The sequence below is a fragment of the Hipposideros armiger genome, unplaced genomic scaffold, assembly GCF_001890085.2.
Source record: "Hipposideros armiger isolate ML-2016 unplaced genomic scaffold, ASM189008v1 scaffold_1240, whole genome shotgun sequence".
NCBI lineage: Eukaryota > Metazoa > Chordata > Mammalia > Chiroptera > Hipposideridae > Hipposideros > Hipposideros armiger.
In genome coordinates this window covers 117802-135192 of record NW_017732590.1, presented here as the reverse complement: position 1 = coordinate 135192, position 17391 = coordinate 117802, and the positions used below count along the sequence as shown (strand labels likewise).

Sequence of the window (17391 nt, the reverse complement as noted above, 5' to 3'; positions counted from 1 at the left end):
CGCTCCCGCGAGGCAGCTGGGACGAGGTGGCCGGGGGAGCGCGGGGCTCGCCGGCGGGGCGGGCTCTGAAAGGGTTAAATTGGGGCGGGCGGGGGAAGGGCCTCCGGGAGAACCGCGGCGGAATGGGAGCGGACGGAGGTGTGGGGACCCGAGAGCGCGTCGGCGTGACGAGGCCGTGCAGAAAGTGAGACTGGGAGGAAAGTTTGAGAGGGAGGGGGCGGGATGGCGGACGGGACAGCGGGGCTGCGCGGTGACAGGGGCCGGGGTCCGCCCCCCCTGTGCGAAGGAGACGGCGCAGTTAGGCGGCATCAGTTGCAGCCAATTCTCATCGCCGGGCCTGCAGCTTTAATGGGGTGGGACGGGCGGAAGGGAACGGTCATGTGGGCTCGGAGAAGTGGACTTGGGTTTGCTTTCAAAGGCTTCCTCGCTCGCTTCTCCCTTGTTTTCCTGGGTACGAAGCGAGGGAAGACGGGGACGCTGGTGTCGCGGGCGCGTGGTGGGAGCCGCGCGTTCCCTGGGGCTCAGCAGTGCGCGAATCGGGGGGCGGCCGCGCTGGGCTGGAGCCTCGACGCTCCGGACGCGGCTCTGGAAGTGTGAGAAGCGGAACAGGAACGCAGCCGGGCTCGTGAAACCCGGGCTTCAGCTCCCAGACCCTCCTGCCGTTCAGGTGGGTCTGGGAGGCGGGGGTCAGCGCTCGGGTGTAGAAAATGCCCCTGCCGAGATGTGGGTGCTGCCCCGGTGGCTGTTTCGTCCTCACTGCGTGCTGGGCCAGGGAGAGGGTGAGGACAGGATTTGGAGGACGGCTGTGGTCTGATAAGTGAAGTGGCTGGTGATGGAAAGAAAGCGCCTTCTTCTGCTGTAACCACTTTCCTCCCAGTACTCCGGAAAATGAAAGTCAGCGTTAATATTTTAACAAAATAGGTGGGTCTTGTAAGGAATTGAGGAATCAAATGAGAAGGTATCAGAGGATAGATAGTTGGATTTCCCACAAGTTGTTGAATTTGGGACCTTTTTTGCCATGAGCCGTTGAGGCTGGAAGTTCTTGGAGTTGGTACCGTTTTGTGAATTGGCTAGTATCGAGTTAGGGAAGCCTGGGGACTTTGGAGGGGCGAGTTCTCTCATTTAGCTCCGAGTAGATCTTTTCTATTGAAGTGGCTTTAGGCTTGTATGTGTATTTGTGCAACTGAAATTTACTAAATAACTCTTTGGGCCTTTGGGGATTCAAAATAAAGCTTGGAAATTAACTCTTCCTCCCCCCCCCCCCCCCATTTTTGTCTTGCTGCTGGCTTTGCTGCTTGTGCTAGGAAGAGACCTGGGAAATTACGTTTCTTGCAGAGGTAAGTCTGGAACTTTTTTATTATTTTCAAACCCCGGAAGGGAAGGGAAATGGCATGGGAAATGCATTGGGGTTGAGCCCAGTAATGGAGTAATGGAGTAGGTGCCAGGCAAAATGAGTCTTAGTTCACCTACCGAACTGAGTGCATAGCATCTGTTGCGGTCACTGTCCCTTTAGGTAACTGGAGAATGGTAGGAGGGAAAGGAGAGCAGAAACTGGGTGTCTTGGCGTAAGTCCCCAGCTTGGTTTTATTATTATCTAGTCTTCTTGGTCAGCTCTGAGAGAAACATTTTTTAGCATATGGGACGTTGTGCTCTAGCACAGTGTCCACTGAATGTCCCCCTTGGAGGGTTGCGTGGGAAGGCCTTTCCTGTAGCTTACGCTTTCTTCTCATTCAGGGTTCCCGGAAGCTTCCTCATGGGGACTCATACTATGTAATTCTGACTTCCACATACTCGGTTACATTTCCCTAGTCCCAGCAGCAAGAAAGCTTTTCGTGTACGCTTAGCCATCTTTAAGGTCTTCCAGGTTCTTATTTCAGGTTTCAAGACATCACTCTTTTTTAGTTTTTCCACTAGTTTTTCTAAGGGCTTCTGAGAGAAATACCTCTAGCTCTGAGGCAATAGACATATCACCCCTGGTTGGGCTGAGACTAGACTTTGCTGAGAAGTAGAACCTAACAGAGAACAAGCAATTGAGGAAAATCTGTAGGTATATAGAGACTGTCCGTTAGCCCTGGCTGGCTTGGACCTCCCTAAAGAAAAACAAATAAACAAACAAACTACAACTTTAGAAAATGCAGCAGTTCATCAGAATACAGAATTCTTTTTGGAAAACTGTAGCAGGGGACTCATGCATCAGGATCTCAAATGCACTCAAACCAACCAGTGGGGTCAGGACTTGTGTTTGCTGCGTTTTGGTGCCTGGCATTATTTCAGACACCAGGATTCAGAAGGTCTTGCTCATCTTCTGTGCAGAGGGTGTGCACTCCTCACCATGCTGGAACCTTCACCTAGGAGCTCTGTGTAACTTACACTGGGTCCCTCACTCCGCTGCCACAGAAAGCTGAATATCTTTTGGATTAAGAGGAAGCTGGCCATGTTCTTTTAATGCTGAGGTTAAATATATAGATTCTTGGAATCCACATCTGGATTGCTGAGTGAGTGAACGCACTCTCCTAGATGGTGATTAAGTGGGGAGGGCTGCCTGTTAGCCTGCATGCCAGCCTCCCGATGTGTCTCCCAAGGACATGGCCTTGGGAGACGCAGGCCTCTTCTCCACTTCACTTCATTGAATAGGGCCTGCTACTGGTCTGGTTCTAGGACTTTGGCTGTGAGGGTTAAGTGCAGGATCCTTCTTGTCTGTTTAGCAGAGGATGGCACTGAACTAGGTCAAATTAGACTCCTGGGATGGGGCAGAAGGCAGTGTAGACTGCCCCTGCTCATCACCTGAATGGGACAGCAGGTGACAGAGAAGCCGAGGTTGGGTTGGACTGGGGTGGAACTCCTAAGTGCCAGTTGGACTCGTGAGTTAAATGAGTATGTGTCTGACTGGCTTTCCTTTTCTTCTGGAACGTTGTTTGATGGGTTTGGGTCGGGGACAGATGGCTTCCTCTCCAGATCTTGGGTGGAAAGTGACACCTGTTTCTGTTCCTTCTGACCCTTCATCCTGCTCCATATAGAGCAGGGTTTCTCACCCTCAGCACCGTTGACATTTTGGGCTGGGTAATTCTTTGTCGTGGGGCCCGTCCTTGCATTGTAGGGTGTTTAACAGCATCCGTGGCCTCTCCTCAATGCATGCTGGTAATACCCCCCCACCCATGACAACCTAAAATGTCTCCCGACGTTGCCGAGTGTCCCCTGGGGGGCAAACTCGCCCCTGCTTGAGCACTGCTGACCCAGAAGCTCTGATAGTCCCTGGCACCTTGAATGATCTGGCCTGGGGATCCAGGACTTAAAAGTGGCTGTTTTTTTCCTCAAATGTAGGGAGTTAACCCTCAGCGGATGGAAGCCTGTTGTAGAGCTGTATACATTGACGAATAATTAGGACTACAGTGCTTTCCTGTAGTTTGCCTCGTTTTCCAGTGGCCAGTTAATGTGGGGACAATACTTACTTATTTCCTCAGATTTATAGGCAGGACATTTTGAGTTAGGGAGCCCTGGAGCCCATGTGCTTTTTCTGGGGTCCTTATAATCAACAGCCGGTCAAAGGGAGCAGGTGGGATGGGGAAGGAGGAATAGGCCGTGGGCCTCGGAGGGGCTCAGTTCCCCGTGCTGCCTGCGTGAGCAGGAAGTTGTTCCCCTTCAGCCCCTCCATTTATCCCAGGGGCTGCGGTGTGAAACAAGAGGAAGAGGAGAGGAAGTCCAGTCTGTAGCTGAATAGCTCTTTTCCCAGCTGTTCCCCATGCTTCAGGGGGCTGGGGGCATCTGGGCTGTCATAACTAGACGAGGGCTGTATTTCTGGTCTACATGCCAGAACCCATGGTAGGGGGCGAAGTGATTCCAGGGTGGGCCGCCCCTTCTCTTAAGGGTACGCGTCTCTGTGCTTCTATTTTACGGTTACTGAGGAAGAGGGGACCAGGTCCTACTTGGCTCCTCAGTTTCCTGAGACACCCCACGCCCCGCCCCCGCCACTTGACTCTGGTGAAGTAGCTCATTTTATTCTCCGTGTTAACCCAGACCCAGTCTCTTGGTGTAAGAAAGGGACAGATAGCCCCTCGTTGAGAAGGGTGCAGTGGCAGGGCCGCCCTGCAGTGTGGGGAGGCCACGGCCAGAGCTCGGGCGTGGTCACTGAGTTGTGTGTGTCTGGTTTTAATGAAGTCCTCTCACTCTTGGACTCCGGTGAATTTGTCTCCTCGTGGGTAGTGCTGCGATGACCTCTCGGAGGTGGAGTTCAGTGTGTGTGCCAGGCTCTGTCCTGGCTAGGCACTGGGAATATAAAGGCGGATATAGTTCAGTCCCTCTAATGAGTTGCTTAAGATCAATGGGACAGTCAGCGCACAACTAATGTTTGTGCACGTTGATAAATGTCTTGAAGGAAATATGACTGCCCGCGGGAGCACAGAGGAGGGCTACTTACCCATGGGGTGTAGAGAATGAACTTGAAGATGGCATCTGAGCTGACTCTTACAGGGGGAGTAGGCACTGGCTACCCAAAAGACGGGGCGTGTGGGACTGAGAGGGAAGGGGACATTCAGTCACAGGAATGGCCTGAAGGGACCAAGTGAATGGAGTGATGTATGTGCACTGTAAACAAACAGTAACCTTAGAATGAAAGGTGGGTGGAGATTGGAAAGGTGGGCAGGTTTGGCGTTCAGAGTGTTACGGGTCAGGAGTGGCTCTAGACAGGTCTTCAGCAGAACAGTGATGGTCAGTCGTGCGCTGTAGATAGCAGTTCAGCTGGGTGTGGGCAGGGGTCTGGGTGGGGGAAGGCCGTTGGTAAAGTGCCCTTAAGGAGGCCGCTGCAGGAGTCCCGGTGAGAGCTTTCTGGGACCTGAGCCAGCGGGGTGGTGGCGGCGGTGGCGGCTAGGTGAGGCCGATTTGGGAACTACTCAGAAGTAGCATCAACAGGGATTTATACCTGATCGGGTGGTTGGAGGTTGTGGTCAGAGGGGAGCAGTACTGGCTGCTGCTCTTGGGAGGCAGTGAGAATGACTGACCAGAGAGGACGTGAACGTTATTGGACCCGAGGTGGGTTATTGGCTGGGTCATTCACAGGATGATGGAGCTTTGTGAATCAAGTGCCAAATGATATGAGTGTAGAGCTTTGGTAAATGACAGCCATGAGGAAAGGCAGGAGGTGGCACTTCCAAGTGGTGTGTACGAGTACACGTGGAATAGGAGGTGCAGGAACGCTCAGCACGGGCGTAGCAGGTGTGTGGATGTGAGCTCACGGCTTTGGGTGAGTACCGATTGACCTTCTGGACCTGGTGGGATGGTAGGAAACCTCAAAATAAGTTCTGGAGGGATGAGTCTGGGCTGCAGAGGTCCAGGGTGCTTCTCTCTGAAATCTCTTTCACGATGATGTATGTGAGGTTTACAAAGTGGTTTACGTGTATTTTCTCAGTGGATTCTTAAGAATGAGGAGTGGTTTCTTGGATCTGTGTTTTGTAGATGGGGGCGGTGAGACTTTGAAGTTAAGTGACTTGCTTAAAGTGATACAGCTTGCAGCTTGTTAATGATGCAGACAGAATTGAACCCTTCTTGCCCTAAAGATTTTCAGCTTCTCTGCTGTTAGTCCCTAAATTCATCTGTTATTGCTCCCATACCAGAGTTAACAGTGAGTTCTCTTCCTCTTCTCAATTTTGCCTACATTTAAGAGGTGAACGAGTGGTGGGGAGGGAACAAGGAACCAAAAGCAGTACTTTGGTGGCAGGAGGGACAATCAGTGTGATATCTAATAGCAACTCCTGCTGGAAATGCAGCCCTAAAATTGCACCTAAGTCTCAATTAGGGGAAGCGACTGTTTTTCCAAGAGGGTCTTTCCCTGCCCTGCAGTGTAGCGGGGGCCGCGGCTGCAGAGCAGGACTGCCGGGAGGCGCTACGCCCCTGAGCCCAGCATGGCAGGCCTGAAGCGGAGGGCGAGCCAGGTGTGGCCAGAGGAGCGTGGCGCGCTGGAGCACGGGCTCTATAGCCTGCACCGCATGTTTGACGTCGTGGGCACCCACCTGACACACAGAGACGTGCGAGTGCTCTCCTTTCTGTTTGTTGATGTCATCGACGACCACGAGCGGGGGCTCATCCGGAACGGACGGGACTTCCTGCTGGCGCTGGAGCGGCAGGGCCGCTGTGACGAGAGTAACTTCCGCCAGGTGCTACAGCTGCTGCGTGTCATCACTCGCCATGACCTGCTGCCCTACGTCACGCTCAAGCGGAGGCGGGCTGGTGAGGGCACATGGGGCTGGGGACTCAGGGCCGGGAGGTGGGGGGAGGCCCAGCGGGAGGGCTGCACCAAAAGTGGGGTGTCTTCCTGAATGCCCCCTCCCCGCAGTGTGCCCCGATCTCGTGGACAAGTATCTGGAGGAGACATCGATTCGCTATGTGACCCCCAGAGCCCTCAGCGACCCAGAACCGAGGCCTACCCAACCCCCTAAAACAGGTGAGAGGATATGAAGTGCCCTCATTGCCGTGATCAAGAAGGACAGAGAACCCATCGTAGCCCCAGCTTTGCCGGCTTAAGTGAAAGGACACTGTCCCCCCACGTAGCCCCATAAGCCAGGTGAGGCATTGTTGCGTCACCTCGGTCCTGTGTCCCCAGGTGTCCTCCTTCCAGGTCACATAGTGGCTACTGCGTTCCGTGCTCAGTGTAAGTGATCCCTTCCTCATTCCACGAAAGGTGTTTAACGTTATCTTTCCCTCTCCCCCTCTGGTCAGTGCCTCCCCACTATCCTGTGGTGTGCTGCCCTGCTCCGGGCCCTCAGATGTGTAGCAAGAGGCCAGCTCGAGGGAGAGCCACACTCGGGAGTCAGCGAAAACGCCGGAAGTCCGTGACAGCGGATCCCAAGGAGAAGCAGACGTGTGGTGAGGAAGCGGAGGGTTGCGGAGGGCACGAGTACTGCGGGCCCCGGGCAGTGCAGGCTCGCATGGCGGTTGCACAGCGAAGCTGGGGTGTCTCGGGCTCCTCCGCCTCTGCGGCAGGGTGCATTTCAGCTCCTTTTAGTTGATACTAAATCAGAGGGATGCCATTATGACATCCGTGTTGGACGGTGGACCAGGTCATGACAAGGTAGCGAGGTGACTAGGAAAAGGCCTCGTACAAGAAGGGGCTGCACGTGAGTGATGGGGCATCTGACCTGGGCCTGGCCCACTCGAGCCAACCTCCTACACTCAGGCCAGGGTTTCACAGGCACCTGGAGAGAACGAGTCCTGGGGGAGAGGTAGGGAGCTGTCAGGTGTTGCCCACCTGTTCTGCAAGCCTTTCCCGCACAGCCACCCCTGACCCCAGCATCTTGTGCGCATCTTCCTCCCCAGACATCAGGCTGCGGGTCCGCGCGGAGTACTGCCAGCATGAGACCGCACTGCACGGCAACGTCTTCTCCAACAGGCAGGACCCGCTCGAGCGCCAGTTTGAGCGCTTCAACCAGGCCAACACCATCCTCAAGTCCCGGGACCTGGGCTCCATCATCTGCGACATCAAGTTCTCCGAGCTCACCTACCTCGACGCATTCTGGCGCGACTACATCAACGGCTCGTTACTGGAGGCGCTCAAAGGTGTCTTCATCACAGACTCCCTGAAGCAGGCCGTGGGCCACGAAGCCATCAAGCTGCTGGTGAACGTGGACGAGGAGGACTATGAGCTGGGCCGACAGAAGCTCCTGACGAACTTGATGCTGCAGGCCTTGCCCTGACTGTCTTGGGGCTGCCCCGCCACTCGCGTCCGGAGTGCACACTGTTCTGTTCTGGGGTTTGTTCTTACCCTGCCAACCAGTCACAGCCCTGCCTTTTTTTTTTTTTTTTAAGGAAAAGACAAAGGAACATGGAAGTGGTGTCCCCACCCCCCCATGCAGCCATGTGCCTGGGCTTCCCCTTTGTCCCCCTTCCCACTTATCCCGATGTGTCTACAGCCACCTTGCCACTGAGCCAGAAGACAGATGTGCAGGGACAAGTGAAGGCTGTAGCGCAGTCTTTGCAAGGGACTGAAGTGAACACTGCGTCTGCGTGCGTGCATGGGGGTTAGCAGTGCTCCTGGCTTTATGAGGGCTCTTAAATCCTGTCTGAAAAACCAAAGGGCTGTGAGTAAGGGAGCTGTGTGGAAGGTGGGACTCGGAAGTGGGTTTTGGAAATTAATCACCACCCTCTCCCAAATTACAGAATTTTTAAAAAAACAAACAAGCTGTGGCCCTTCCCACTGTCTCCTGGCCTCTGGTGCTGCTCCTCTGCCTCTTTCCCCCCACGCCATGGCCGAGACCTCTGCCTGGTGTGGCGCCTCCTTTCCCCCTTTGTCAAACCTTCGTCAGGGGAGAGTAGGTAAGAGGAATAGGTCAGCCTGGTCGCCCCTCCCAGCTGACGGAGATGTGTGTGCGCACACATGCACGGGTGGGCGGGGCAGAGGCTGCTGATGAAAATAGACTCCCCCTGAAAAGGGGCAGGGGGAGTGTGAGCCTGCCTTCCATGTTCAAGTGAAAATAAATGATGTACCCTGCAGCCCTTTTCCCCTTTGCATCCTTCTGGCTTGGGCACAGGGCACAGTAGGTGAAAGTGAAGTAATTCTTAATTCAGTATCAGCTCCCTCCTTTGTCCTTCCCCACCCACTTCCCCCCACTCCCACTCCCACTCCCGGGCTTGGGAGCATGGGGCCAGGACATGCACTGAGTGTCGCACTTTTATTTAGGTAGGGAGGCCTGTGGCGTGAGCCAGGAGGCCTGGAGTGGCTCCCAGTCGGCTGGTACACCACCACCTCCCCTTTCAGCTCCCAAAGGAGACGTCCACACACAGACTTTATGATTATTATATTTTTTTTCAATGCCAGTGCTGCTCAGCCCTCAGCATAATTTCAGTTTTCTTGAAATAAACAGTGACTATATAAAATTCCACCTTTCTGAAACTGAAATGTGAGCGCAGGTGAGTTTCTTCTGTGCCAAGAAGCTGAGCCTGTGTTCCATCAAGAGACTCAAGGTTCTCCAAGTAGGGGAGCTGCGTCTGGGTCCTGCCCAGAAGTTACAGTACCACCAGCTCACAGTGGGGCTCTCGGCGCACCAGAGTCAGAAGGCTCAAGACAGTGGGCGACCCAGACCGCCGTAGAGGTCGGGCCTGCGGTGCTGGAACACAGGCAGGTGTTGGCGCAGCTGTCGTAGGTAATTGAGGTCGATTCGGGCCAGGCAGAGGCCTGGTCCCTCAGAGCAGCGGGCCACCACGGTTCCCCAGGGGTCCACCACCATGCTGTGGCCGTAACTTGCTCTCTTCTCATGGTGGCGCCCACATTGTGCTGCTGCCACTACATAGCACTGGGCTTCAATGGCGCGGGCCCTCAGTAACACCTGCAGGTGGGGACGAGTGTTCACTTAGGGACACGTAGCAGCTAGTGGGGAAGTGGTGGGCAATGGACACTGCAGGCCAGTCCACCCGCTGTGACCATTCTGGTAATTGCCTAGAAGAGATTCACGAGGTTAACTGCTCTTTAACATGAGAGTCAGGCAGCAACCTGGGAAATGAATTTTCCCACTGGCTGGGAAGAGGGAGAAAGTCTGAACTGGCAGGGCGGAGGGAAGACAGTGAGGTTGAGAGAAGGCTGTTTTGAAGAGGCCCTCTTACCTCCCAGTGGGCGGGGCCTGTTACGGATCCAAAAGCTGAGGGGTAGGTAAGTATTTCTGCTCCAGCCTGAGCCAATGCCAGAGAGAGTTCAGGGAACCGCATGTCATAGCAGATAGCAAGACCAATCTGGAATGAAAAACAGCTTCCTTGGTTAGCCGTGTCCTGTCACACCACCGCAACCCTCCTCCTCAGGGCTTCCTATCCTCCTCCACGCCAGTGTCCCTGTTCCCCTCCCTCTTGTCATTTCACAAGTCCCACCTTGCCTGCTGGTGTGCTGACAGGGGGCGTGAGACTGGGCCCAGGCATGGTAGAGCTGCTTTCACGCATAGGCCCCTGCCCCGGAATCTCCACGTCACACAGATGCGTCTTCCTGTAAGTGGCCACTGCCGACCCTAGAGTAAGAGGGAGGAGGAAACTTGGGGCTGGTACTCGAGAAGCCCAGCTTAGTTCCTCTAGTCCCAAAGAGAGAGTTCATGGGCTAGGAACAGAGAAGCACAGACACCCCTGTTGAGAAGTCTGGAGAATTGTTTAGGTAGAAGAGCCTGGGAAGGGGCAGGCTAGAGTGATGACATCTCACCCTCGCTGTCCAAAAGCACGTGACAGTTGTAGATTTTCTGAGTCTGCTCCCAGTCTTGGCCACGCTCATGGAAGCCACCCAAGGACAGCCAGAGTCCACATTCCCTGGGGGGAGGGGACACCGACATTTCTCATATCTGGCAATTCAGAGACGCTGCCCAACAAAGAAACCACCTCCCTCCACGCTTCCCTGGTACCTGGCCAGCTGCTTATATTCTCCCAAAAGGCTCCCACCCAGTGGCTCAGACAGGTGCAGAGTCTCTGTGGTGTCGCGTGCAATGAAGTCAAATGCCTCGGGTAGGAAAGCCAGGCAAGCGCCCAGTCTGGCAGCCTCTCGAACCAGCTCAGCACATGTTTTAAAGTTCTGCTGCTTGTCTGGTGTTGATGTGACCTGGCACACAGCCACCAGGGGCAGTTCCCAGGAGGAAGTGGAGGTAGCCATGGCTCTGGGCCTGTGAAGAGCATGGGCAGGACTCAGATTCCCCAGCATGGGGAAACCCAAGTTTAACTACAAGGGGCTCTAAGCGGAGGCAAGAAGGCCGGACACCCCTTTGATGCTGCTCTTACGAGGCGCAACGGCCCATCATCTATCAAATGTTCTGTGGATGGTTGGTACCCCCGTCTCCCATCACCCATTCATTTAACAAACTTTTACTGGGCACCTACTATGTGCCAGGCACTGAGGATACGACAAGCATGTTACCTGAGCTGAGCACAAAGTACTGCGAGTCGAGGTATCCGGAGAGCGGGACACAGGAGGGACAGGAGCTGGTGAGGCCTTATGATGAAGAACAGTCTGAGGAAGGGGAGAAATCAGGACAACCGCTCCCTCTAGCCACGAATTTCTAGGCCTCTCTGACGTCTCTCTTCATACTGTGTGGCTGAATCAGGGCCCTGCCCCCAAGTCCTCAAAACGCTCTTTATTACAGGTAATTACGGGCCGCGGGAAGAGATCACAAGGTGGGAAGGAGGGAACCTCGACTTCGTGATCTCGCGTTCCACGGAAGCCCTGTCCTCCGCCAAGCGTCCGCGAGTCCGCGTCCCCCCAGAGCGTCCTGGCTCTTCCCCGCCTCTCCTGGCAGCGCACCTGCACGGCCCACCGCCCGAGAGCACTCCTCCCCCGGGCCCGTCTGGGGCAGGCTCACCGGGCCCGGTTCCCACCGCCGCGCCCCGCTCTCCCGTTAACCCGCCCCCGCCCTCGCCGCGCAGGCGCCTCGGCCGCACCGCAGAGCCCCGCAGGCGGCCGGCGGGATGGGGAGCGGGCCCTACATGAAGACACAGCCGGAACCACTCGCAGGGGCGCAACCGGAGAGCGGCCTGGAGGCGGAGGCGCCGGGGCGAGCGGGCGGAAACCCTGAGGGCGGAAGTGACGCACAGGACTGCGCTGCGCGCCGGAAGCCCCGCAGGCGGCGAAGATGGCGGAGAGCAGCGGTCGCGCGGGCAAGAGCTGCGGGAGCGGCGCGGGCAAGGGGGCGGTGTCGGCCGAGCAGGTGAGGCGCGGAGAAGGCGGAGGAGGGCGGCCCGGCCGGGTCCGGAGAAGATGCGAGAAGAGGGCGCGCCTGCGGCTGTCGTCGGCCCTCGCGCCCGCCCCGACCTGGTGGCCGCCCGGAGAGGGGAGGGTCGTGGGAGAAGGCAGCCGGGCCCCGCGGGAGAGTGGGCGGGCTGGGAGGTGGGAGCTGCGCCCCGGGGGGCGCTGGGTGAGCCTCCGGGAAGCGAAGCCGTCAGATGCGGGGCCCCGGGGGGCGCACGGGTCCGGCGGGAGACGGCGTCGCTTTCCCCGCGTCTCTGCGCCCTCAGACGGCGTGTGGGTGGGCGGCTCGTAGCGGATCCCAGGGGATTCGTCGGCGGGCTGGTTGTGTAGTCTGTTATCCGACCCTGAAACCAAGCTGACAGTCGCAGTCACTGCAGAGCCGCGTGACGCACGGAGCCGAACTGCCTCGTGTTTCATAGAGTTTTGAGTCGGGAGTCATTATTAGGTTGAATTTCTGTGGAGACCAGAAACGCTCTTCTAATCCGATTTTGCTTTTCCCCTAGTGCCTAGCATCGGGCAGCGTTTTATGAATTAACCAGAAAGCCCTTTGTGGTTTGGGAAACATGGTTTGCTAATAGTGTGGCAAGAGCTTAATAGAGGTGGGAAGAAATCGACACAAGAGAAAGGAAAACATAGCTAAACAATAGCTCTTTTAATTACAGATTCATGTATCAGTTATTTGTTGAACAACTACTCAGGCAAAGGTATCAGCGTAAAGATTTTTCATCCTGTCTCTTGCCATCAGAGTTCTAGCCTGGTTGGGGAAAATACCCGTAAGATACACAAAATGCTAATGTGAGGCAGAAGGTAAGTGTGCTAAGAGAGCTCTAAAGTGCTCTAGCATTTTGAGGAGGGAGGAAGACACAGTCTCAGACTTAGTGGGAGAAAAGGGAAGGGAGAAGGAACCCAATACATTGTGAGGATCCACCATGTGTCAGACACTCTGCTGGGTGCAGGAAAGCAGATAAAGGAAACAGAGCTCCTTCTCAAGGCCCATTTGAGAAAAGACAAAGCAAACAATAAGGTTTGCAGCGTTCCACACAGGCCCTTATTTATGGCAGCTAGAGGAGGGACCCCAACTAAGCAGGAGGGTATGAGATTGGGGCGGGAGGTGGGCAGAAAGGGAAGCTGTGGTATAAAAGGATGGCTCAGACTAAGAAATGCACTGGGGTGGGACAGACGTGTGTTTGACCCACATTCCTGCCATAGAGGACGACCTCCCATGAGTTACTTCTCTCGGCCTTTTCCTCCAGTAAACACCTAGTGGTTCCTACCTCATCGCTGAATGTTGGTTATTAGGCAAGACATTGTGTGCACAGTGTTTTGCACAGTGACTAGAATGTAGTATGGGCTTAATAAATGCTAGTTATTTTGTTTTCTAGAAGAGAGAATCCTTCAGCTCCATTCTCAAAGATGAGAGGAGTCAAGCAGAGAAGGAAGTGGAGGGATTTTCTCGGTAGAGGGAACAAAGGGTTTAAAAGCACTAAGACGTGAAACTGCCTGACATGTTTGGGATGCAGGTGAACTTAAAGTTAGAAATGGAATGCAAGACTTGAATGTGCAGAAAAAGGGATAAAAAAGGAACCTAGGATGTTTCTCAGGTTTTTGTCTTTGATACATGATGGTGCCATAGGGAATATAGGAAGATGGACAAGTTTCGGGGGAGGGAATAAGTTTATTACAGGATTTGAGTTTGGGTTTGTTGTGGGACATCCAGGTGAAAACGTTTAGTAAGTGGTTAGACTTATAAATCTTGACTTACAGAAAGAAATCTGAGTTGAAGCTATAAATTATGGGTGTGGATGAAATCACCTAGGGTTTGTACAGAAAGTGAAAAAAGAAGCAGGATGGGGTGGAACCAACATGTAAAGTTGGAGAAAGAGAAGCCCTCAGAAGACACTGAGGACCTGAGGTCGTTGAGCTCTGAGACTGCTCTTGCTTAACTCTGGCTTTTGGGTTTAGGTTCCAGAGAGAACACTGGGTAAAAAATATAAGCTTTATCATCTCTGCAAATTGGAGCCACCTGTGTCCCTTATAAACAAGATGGAAGCAAGTAGCCGATTGTGCTAGGCACTTTCCTTGTTTTCTGTTACTTAATTACTGCCATTGAAGTAGGTTGTATTGTCCTCCCTTTATATATAAGGACAGTTGAGCTTCCGAGACTTTAGCTAACTTACCCAGAGTCAGTAACTGGAAGAGCGGGGCTTCTAACTGAGAGACTTGAGAATCAGACAGACCTGCTTTTTTCACTTAGACATGATCAGATCAGAGAACTTGAGCTGAGCCTAAAGGAGTGGCAGTGGAAGCAGGAGGAAGGGAAGGGCGCAGAGCACCGATTGCAGGGAAGGGTAGCGACTGGATGGCTTAATTAAATCATGAGGTGTCAGTCAGAAAGATGTGCTCTTCAAAGTAAGCTGGATCTTTGCATGGCAAAGAATTTGGGACTTTTTTTAGAGGAACAGTGTTGGGGAATTGGGGAAGGGGAACAGCCAAGTTGTTGTCCTTCAGTCTTAGTTGTGGAGAGCGCACCTAGTTCAGCTCCAGGTCCAGTCGCCATCCGGCCGCCCTTTGGCAGCTCACAGCCACTCAGCTCAAGGTGCCGAGTTCATCCTTAGTTGCGGGGGGCATAGCCCACCGTCCCATGCGGGAGTCAGACCGGAAATCTTGTTGTTAGGAGCATGTGCTCTCACCAGCTGAGCCATCCTGCCATCTTTTGGTAGAGCAGCAGCAGCTCAGCTCAGGCACAGCTCACTGGCCCATGTGGGAATTGAACCGGCGACCCTATTGCTCAGAGCTCATGCTCTTAACCAACTGAGCCACTCTGCTGGTCCAAATTTGGGACTTTCTGATGGAAGCAGGGAGGGAGTCATAGAAGGATATATGTTACACTGTTGGTTTTTTTTCCTATTACATAAAATAATACATGTTCATTGTGGAAACTAGAAAACACAGGAAAGAGTACAAAATAAGAAATAAATTACCCATGACCCTGTGATCGAGAGAGCACCATTCTTACTGTTTAGGAGCATATTCTCTGAGAGGTTTCCTCTGCTCGATGGTTTTGTGTATGTGTGTAGATGGAAAGAGAGGAAGTGTGTATTTTACATATTTTATAAAATTGGTATTGTACAATATATACTGTTTTGTAACCTGCTCTTTGAGCCTAATAATATTGGGTTGTCGGAAAAGTCATGACGTATTTTTTCTATGTTTTTCGTTGCAAAAATGCGTCATGACTTTTCCGACAACCCAATATACCATGAACATTTTTCTGTGTTACCAAGTGTTAGGAAAATTAAACCACCAGCAGTGTATAGGATGGATTTGGAGAGTCGAAAATTAGGGAGATAAAAGACTATTGTACTAGTTCAGACAAGAGGTAATAAAGGCTTGAATTAGGGTGATGTCATTGAACCGAAGAAAAATTGCTGAGGTGGGGGCAATAAATTTGGCAATTGATGGAACATGGGTGTGTTCAAAGATGGAACCAGGGTTTCCTACCTGTGGGGCTAGAGTGGTGTCCTTAGCAGAAATAGGTGAGACAAGAAGAGGAACAGTTTAAAACAGGGGGAAAGGTGATCAGCTCAGCTTTGAGTCTGCGGTGTTCACAGGACATTAGGTGGAGAGGTTCTGTGATAACACAGCTGTTTATTGACAGTCTCTCAGATGCTGGCTATTATCCTAAACCCTTGATGTAACCAATTAATCCTTACCACATCCTGTGAGACAGATGATATCTCTTTGTTATTAGTGAAATAACTTAGGTTCAAATAAGAAATAACTTGCTTATGGTCAGACTTTTTTTTTTTTTTTTTTTTTTTAAAATTTTTTTTTGGGGAGTGTCACTGGCCCTCATATGTGGGATCCGAACCGGGGCCCTCTGGCATCCCAAGCGAGTTCTTAACCATCGCGCCACTCGGCCGGCCCGCTTATGGTCAGACTTTAAGCCACTTTGTCTGACTCGAGGCTCCTTCCTTCTAACTTGGGAATGTGGGTCTAGAGTTTCTGAGAAGGCCTGGCCTGGCTGTCAGTTAGAATGAAGGCAAGTGTTGAAATCACAGAAGTGGCTAAGAATACCAACTGACATCGTATAGGTAATAAAGGGAGGGGTACTGTGAACAGAACCTTAATCCTGTCTCCCTTGTAGGGGTGAGAGGAAGAGCTTCCAGAACAGAGAACGAGTGAGTGTTGGGAGAGGCAGGAGAACCAGAGAACCGAAGTGTCCTGGGAACTAAGAGCTGAGAACCTACATTCTGTCAAGACACTTGACTGTCACCTCAGTTCAGTTCTCAGTGTTACCTATCGCGGTGGCTCTCAGCCTGCTGTGATTTTGCCCGAGGAGACACTTGACAAGGTTGTCATGAGTAGGAGTTGCTACTGGCTTTTAGTGGGATGTTGCTAAACATCCTACAGCGCAATGGACAGAACAAAGAATTATCCTGCTCCAGATGTCAGCAGTGCTGATGTTGGGAGACCCTGCCCTATGGTATGTCAGCTCCATTTCATAAGCGAGTAAACCGAGAGAAGGTCAGTAACTCAGTCCCATAGCAAGTAAATGGCAAAACTAGAATTGGAACCCAGGTTAGACTCAAAAGTTTGGGATCTTTCCATCATACCATGTTGTTACTCAAAGGAAGAGCATTTCAAGAAGCAGACTGAAGATTGAGAAAAGGTCATTGGATTATGCAATTGTGTAGGAGGCCATTCACTATCTTTGAGAGGATAGTTTAATAAGCACTATATGGTTTATAACCAGAACAGACAGAAAACCTTTTGAATGCATCTTACAGTGTGTTGGGAGTGAATGGGAGGTAAGGAAGTGGAGGCTGTGAGTGTGGACTAGTCGTAACAAAATGTGATGACAATGGAGATAAAGAGTCATTATCTGAGGGAGCAGTAAAGTCAAAGAAGTTTCTTTGGTAGACTTGAGTATTTTTGTCAGAGAAGGGGGCACTGATCTGAGACGATAATTAGCGGAGCGGTACCCTGGAAAGTCCTTTTCCAGATGCGTCCAGCCGTCATCCTCTTCTCTTCTTCCGTTGAGCCCAGTAAGAGTAAACAGGCATTACTCCTTCCAAAGCCTGTCCGGACAGCCCTCTGTCCCTGCAAGTCCAATAGCTGTCTACCCACCCACATTACCAATGGTTCTTCCTCCACCGTAAACTGCAGAGGGACCTGCACGCATCTCCCACTCCGGGGATGCTCGGTGAGTGTCAGGCGAATGAAATGCCAGGCAGACTGAAGTCAGTCACGGCAGGTTGTCCTTGTCCTTTCCCAAGGCAGCTGTGTGCTGCTGCATCTTTGTGAAGCCTGCCACTTCCCGTCTCCGCTCTCACTTCTCATCTTTCTCTCCTTCTTAGGTAATCGCTGGCTTCAACCGCCTTCGGCAGGAACAGCGGGGCCTGGCGTCCAAGGCAGCTGAGCTGGAGATGGAGTTGAATGAGCACAGGTGAGAGGGCCAGGAGACGCAGACAATGTGACAGTTGGGTGGCCACTTTTAGGGAGGGTGGTAGCAGAGTGGGGCTGGGTCTCAGGTCCTGCCTTGTCCCCACGCAGCCTAGTGATCGACACACTGAAGGAGGTGGGTGAGACCCGCAGGTGCTACCGCATGGTTGGAGGGGTGCTGGTGGAGCGGACTGTGAAGGAGGTGCTGCCTGCCCTGGAGAACAATAAAGAGCAGGTGAGCAGGAATCAGGGGG

The 17391-nt window shown here is 53.0% G+C and overlaps 3 protein-coding genes across 6 annotated transcripts in view; 2 read left to right on the top strand and 1 right to left on the bottom strand.

Moving 5' to 3' along the window:
• Window positions 1–106: 106 nt before the first annotated feature.
• Window positions 107–8478, top strand: DEDD (death effector domain containing). 2 transcript variants are annotated; one of them, XM_019633084.1, is made up of 6 exons: window positions 107–184; window positions 1305–1337; window positions 5833–6219; window positions 6326–6433; window positions 6709–6855; window positions 7306–8478. In XM_019633084.1, the coding sequence occupies exons 3-6, from the start codon at window positions 5895–5897 to the stop codon at window positions 7680–7682; spliced, it is 957 nt and encodes a 318-aa protein (XP_019488629.1). In that variant the 5' UTR covers window positions 107–184; window positions 1305–1337; window positions 5833–5894; the 3' UTR covers window positions 7683–8478. The 2 variants fall into 2 exon arrangements, with proteins under 2 accessions (XP_019488629.1, XP_019488630.1); XM_019633085.1 differs by lacking the exon at window positions 107–184 and adding an exon at window positions 477–667.
• A 165-nt stretch (window positions 8479–8643) lies between these two features.
• Window positions 8644–11514, bottom strand: NIT1 (nitrilase 1). 3 transcript variants are annotated; one of them, XM_019633083.1, is made up of 7 exons: window positions 11431–11514; window positions 10865–10957; window positions 10359–10613; window positions 10163–10266; window positions 9844–9977; window positions 9586–9711; window positions 8644–9311 (listed from the first exon to the last, which is right to left on the bottom strand). In XM_019633083.1, the coding sequence occupies exons 3-7, from the start codon at window positions 10601–10603 to the stop codon at window positions 9045–9047; spliced, it is 876 nt and encodes a 291-aa protein (XP_019488628.1). In that variant the 5' UTR covers window positions 10604–10613; window positions 10865–10957; window positions 11431–11514; the 3' UTR covers window positions 8644–9044. The 3 variants fall into 3 exon arrangements, with proteins under 3 accessions (XP_019488628.1, XP_019488626.1, XP_019488627.1); XM_019633081.1 differs by having other exon boundaries at window positions 10865–10939; window positions 11431–11512; XM_019633082.1 differs by having other exon boundaries at window positions 11307–11482.
• Window positions 11515–11534: 20 nt separating this feature from the next.
• The window catches only part of PFDN2 (prefoldin subunit 2), a 7375-nt gene continuing 1518 nt past the window's right edge, over window positions 11535–17391 (top strand). The window contains exons 1-3 of the mRNA XM_019633087.1: window positions 11535–11651; window positions 17053–17141; window positions 17249–17372. Of these exons, the coding sequence (XP_019488632.1) occupies window positions 11577–11651; window positions 17053–17141; window positions 17249–17372 (288 nt within the window). The 5' untranslated portion in view covers window positions 11535–11576. The remainder of the gene's footprint in view (window positions 11652–17052; window positions 17142–17248; window positions 17373–17391) is intronic.

What these genes read in the sequence shown, in the direction of transcription:
- NIT1 (XM_019633081.1), bottom strand. An exon ending in GTACTTTGTGCTCAGCTCAG is followed by an intron (nt 10,614 to 10,864) that starts GTAACATGCTTG and finishes TGCTCTTCACAG; the next exon opens with GCCCAGAGCCATGGCTACCT. An exon ending in GAATATAAGCAGCTGGCCAG is followed by an intron (nt 10,267 to 10,358) that starts GTACCAGGGAAG and finishes CCCTCCCCCCAG; the next exon opens with GGAATGTGGACTCTGGCTGT.
- DEDD (XM_019633084.1), top strand. Translation starts at nt 5,895, where the DNA reads ATGGCAGGCCTGAAGCGGAGGGCGAGCCAGGTGTGGCCAGAGGAGCGT. An exon ending in GCTCAAGCGGAGGCGGGCTG is followed by an intron (nt 6,220 to 6,325) that starts GTGAGGGCACAT and finishes CCCTCCCCGCAG; the next exon opens with TGTGCCCCGATCTCGTGGAC. An exon ending in TACCCAACCCCCTAAAACAG is followed by an intron (nt 6,434 to 6,708) that starts GTGAGAGGATAT and finishes CCCTCTGGTCAG; the next exon opens with TGCCTCCCCACTATCCTGTG.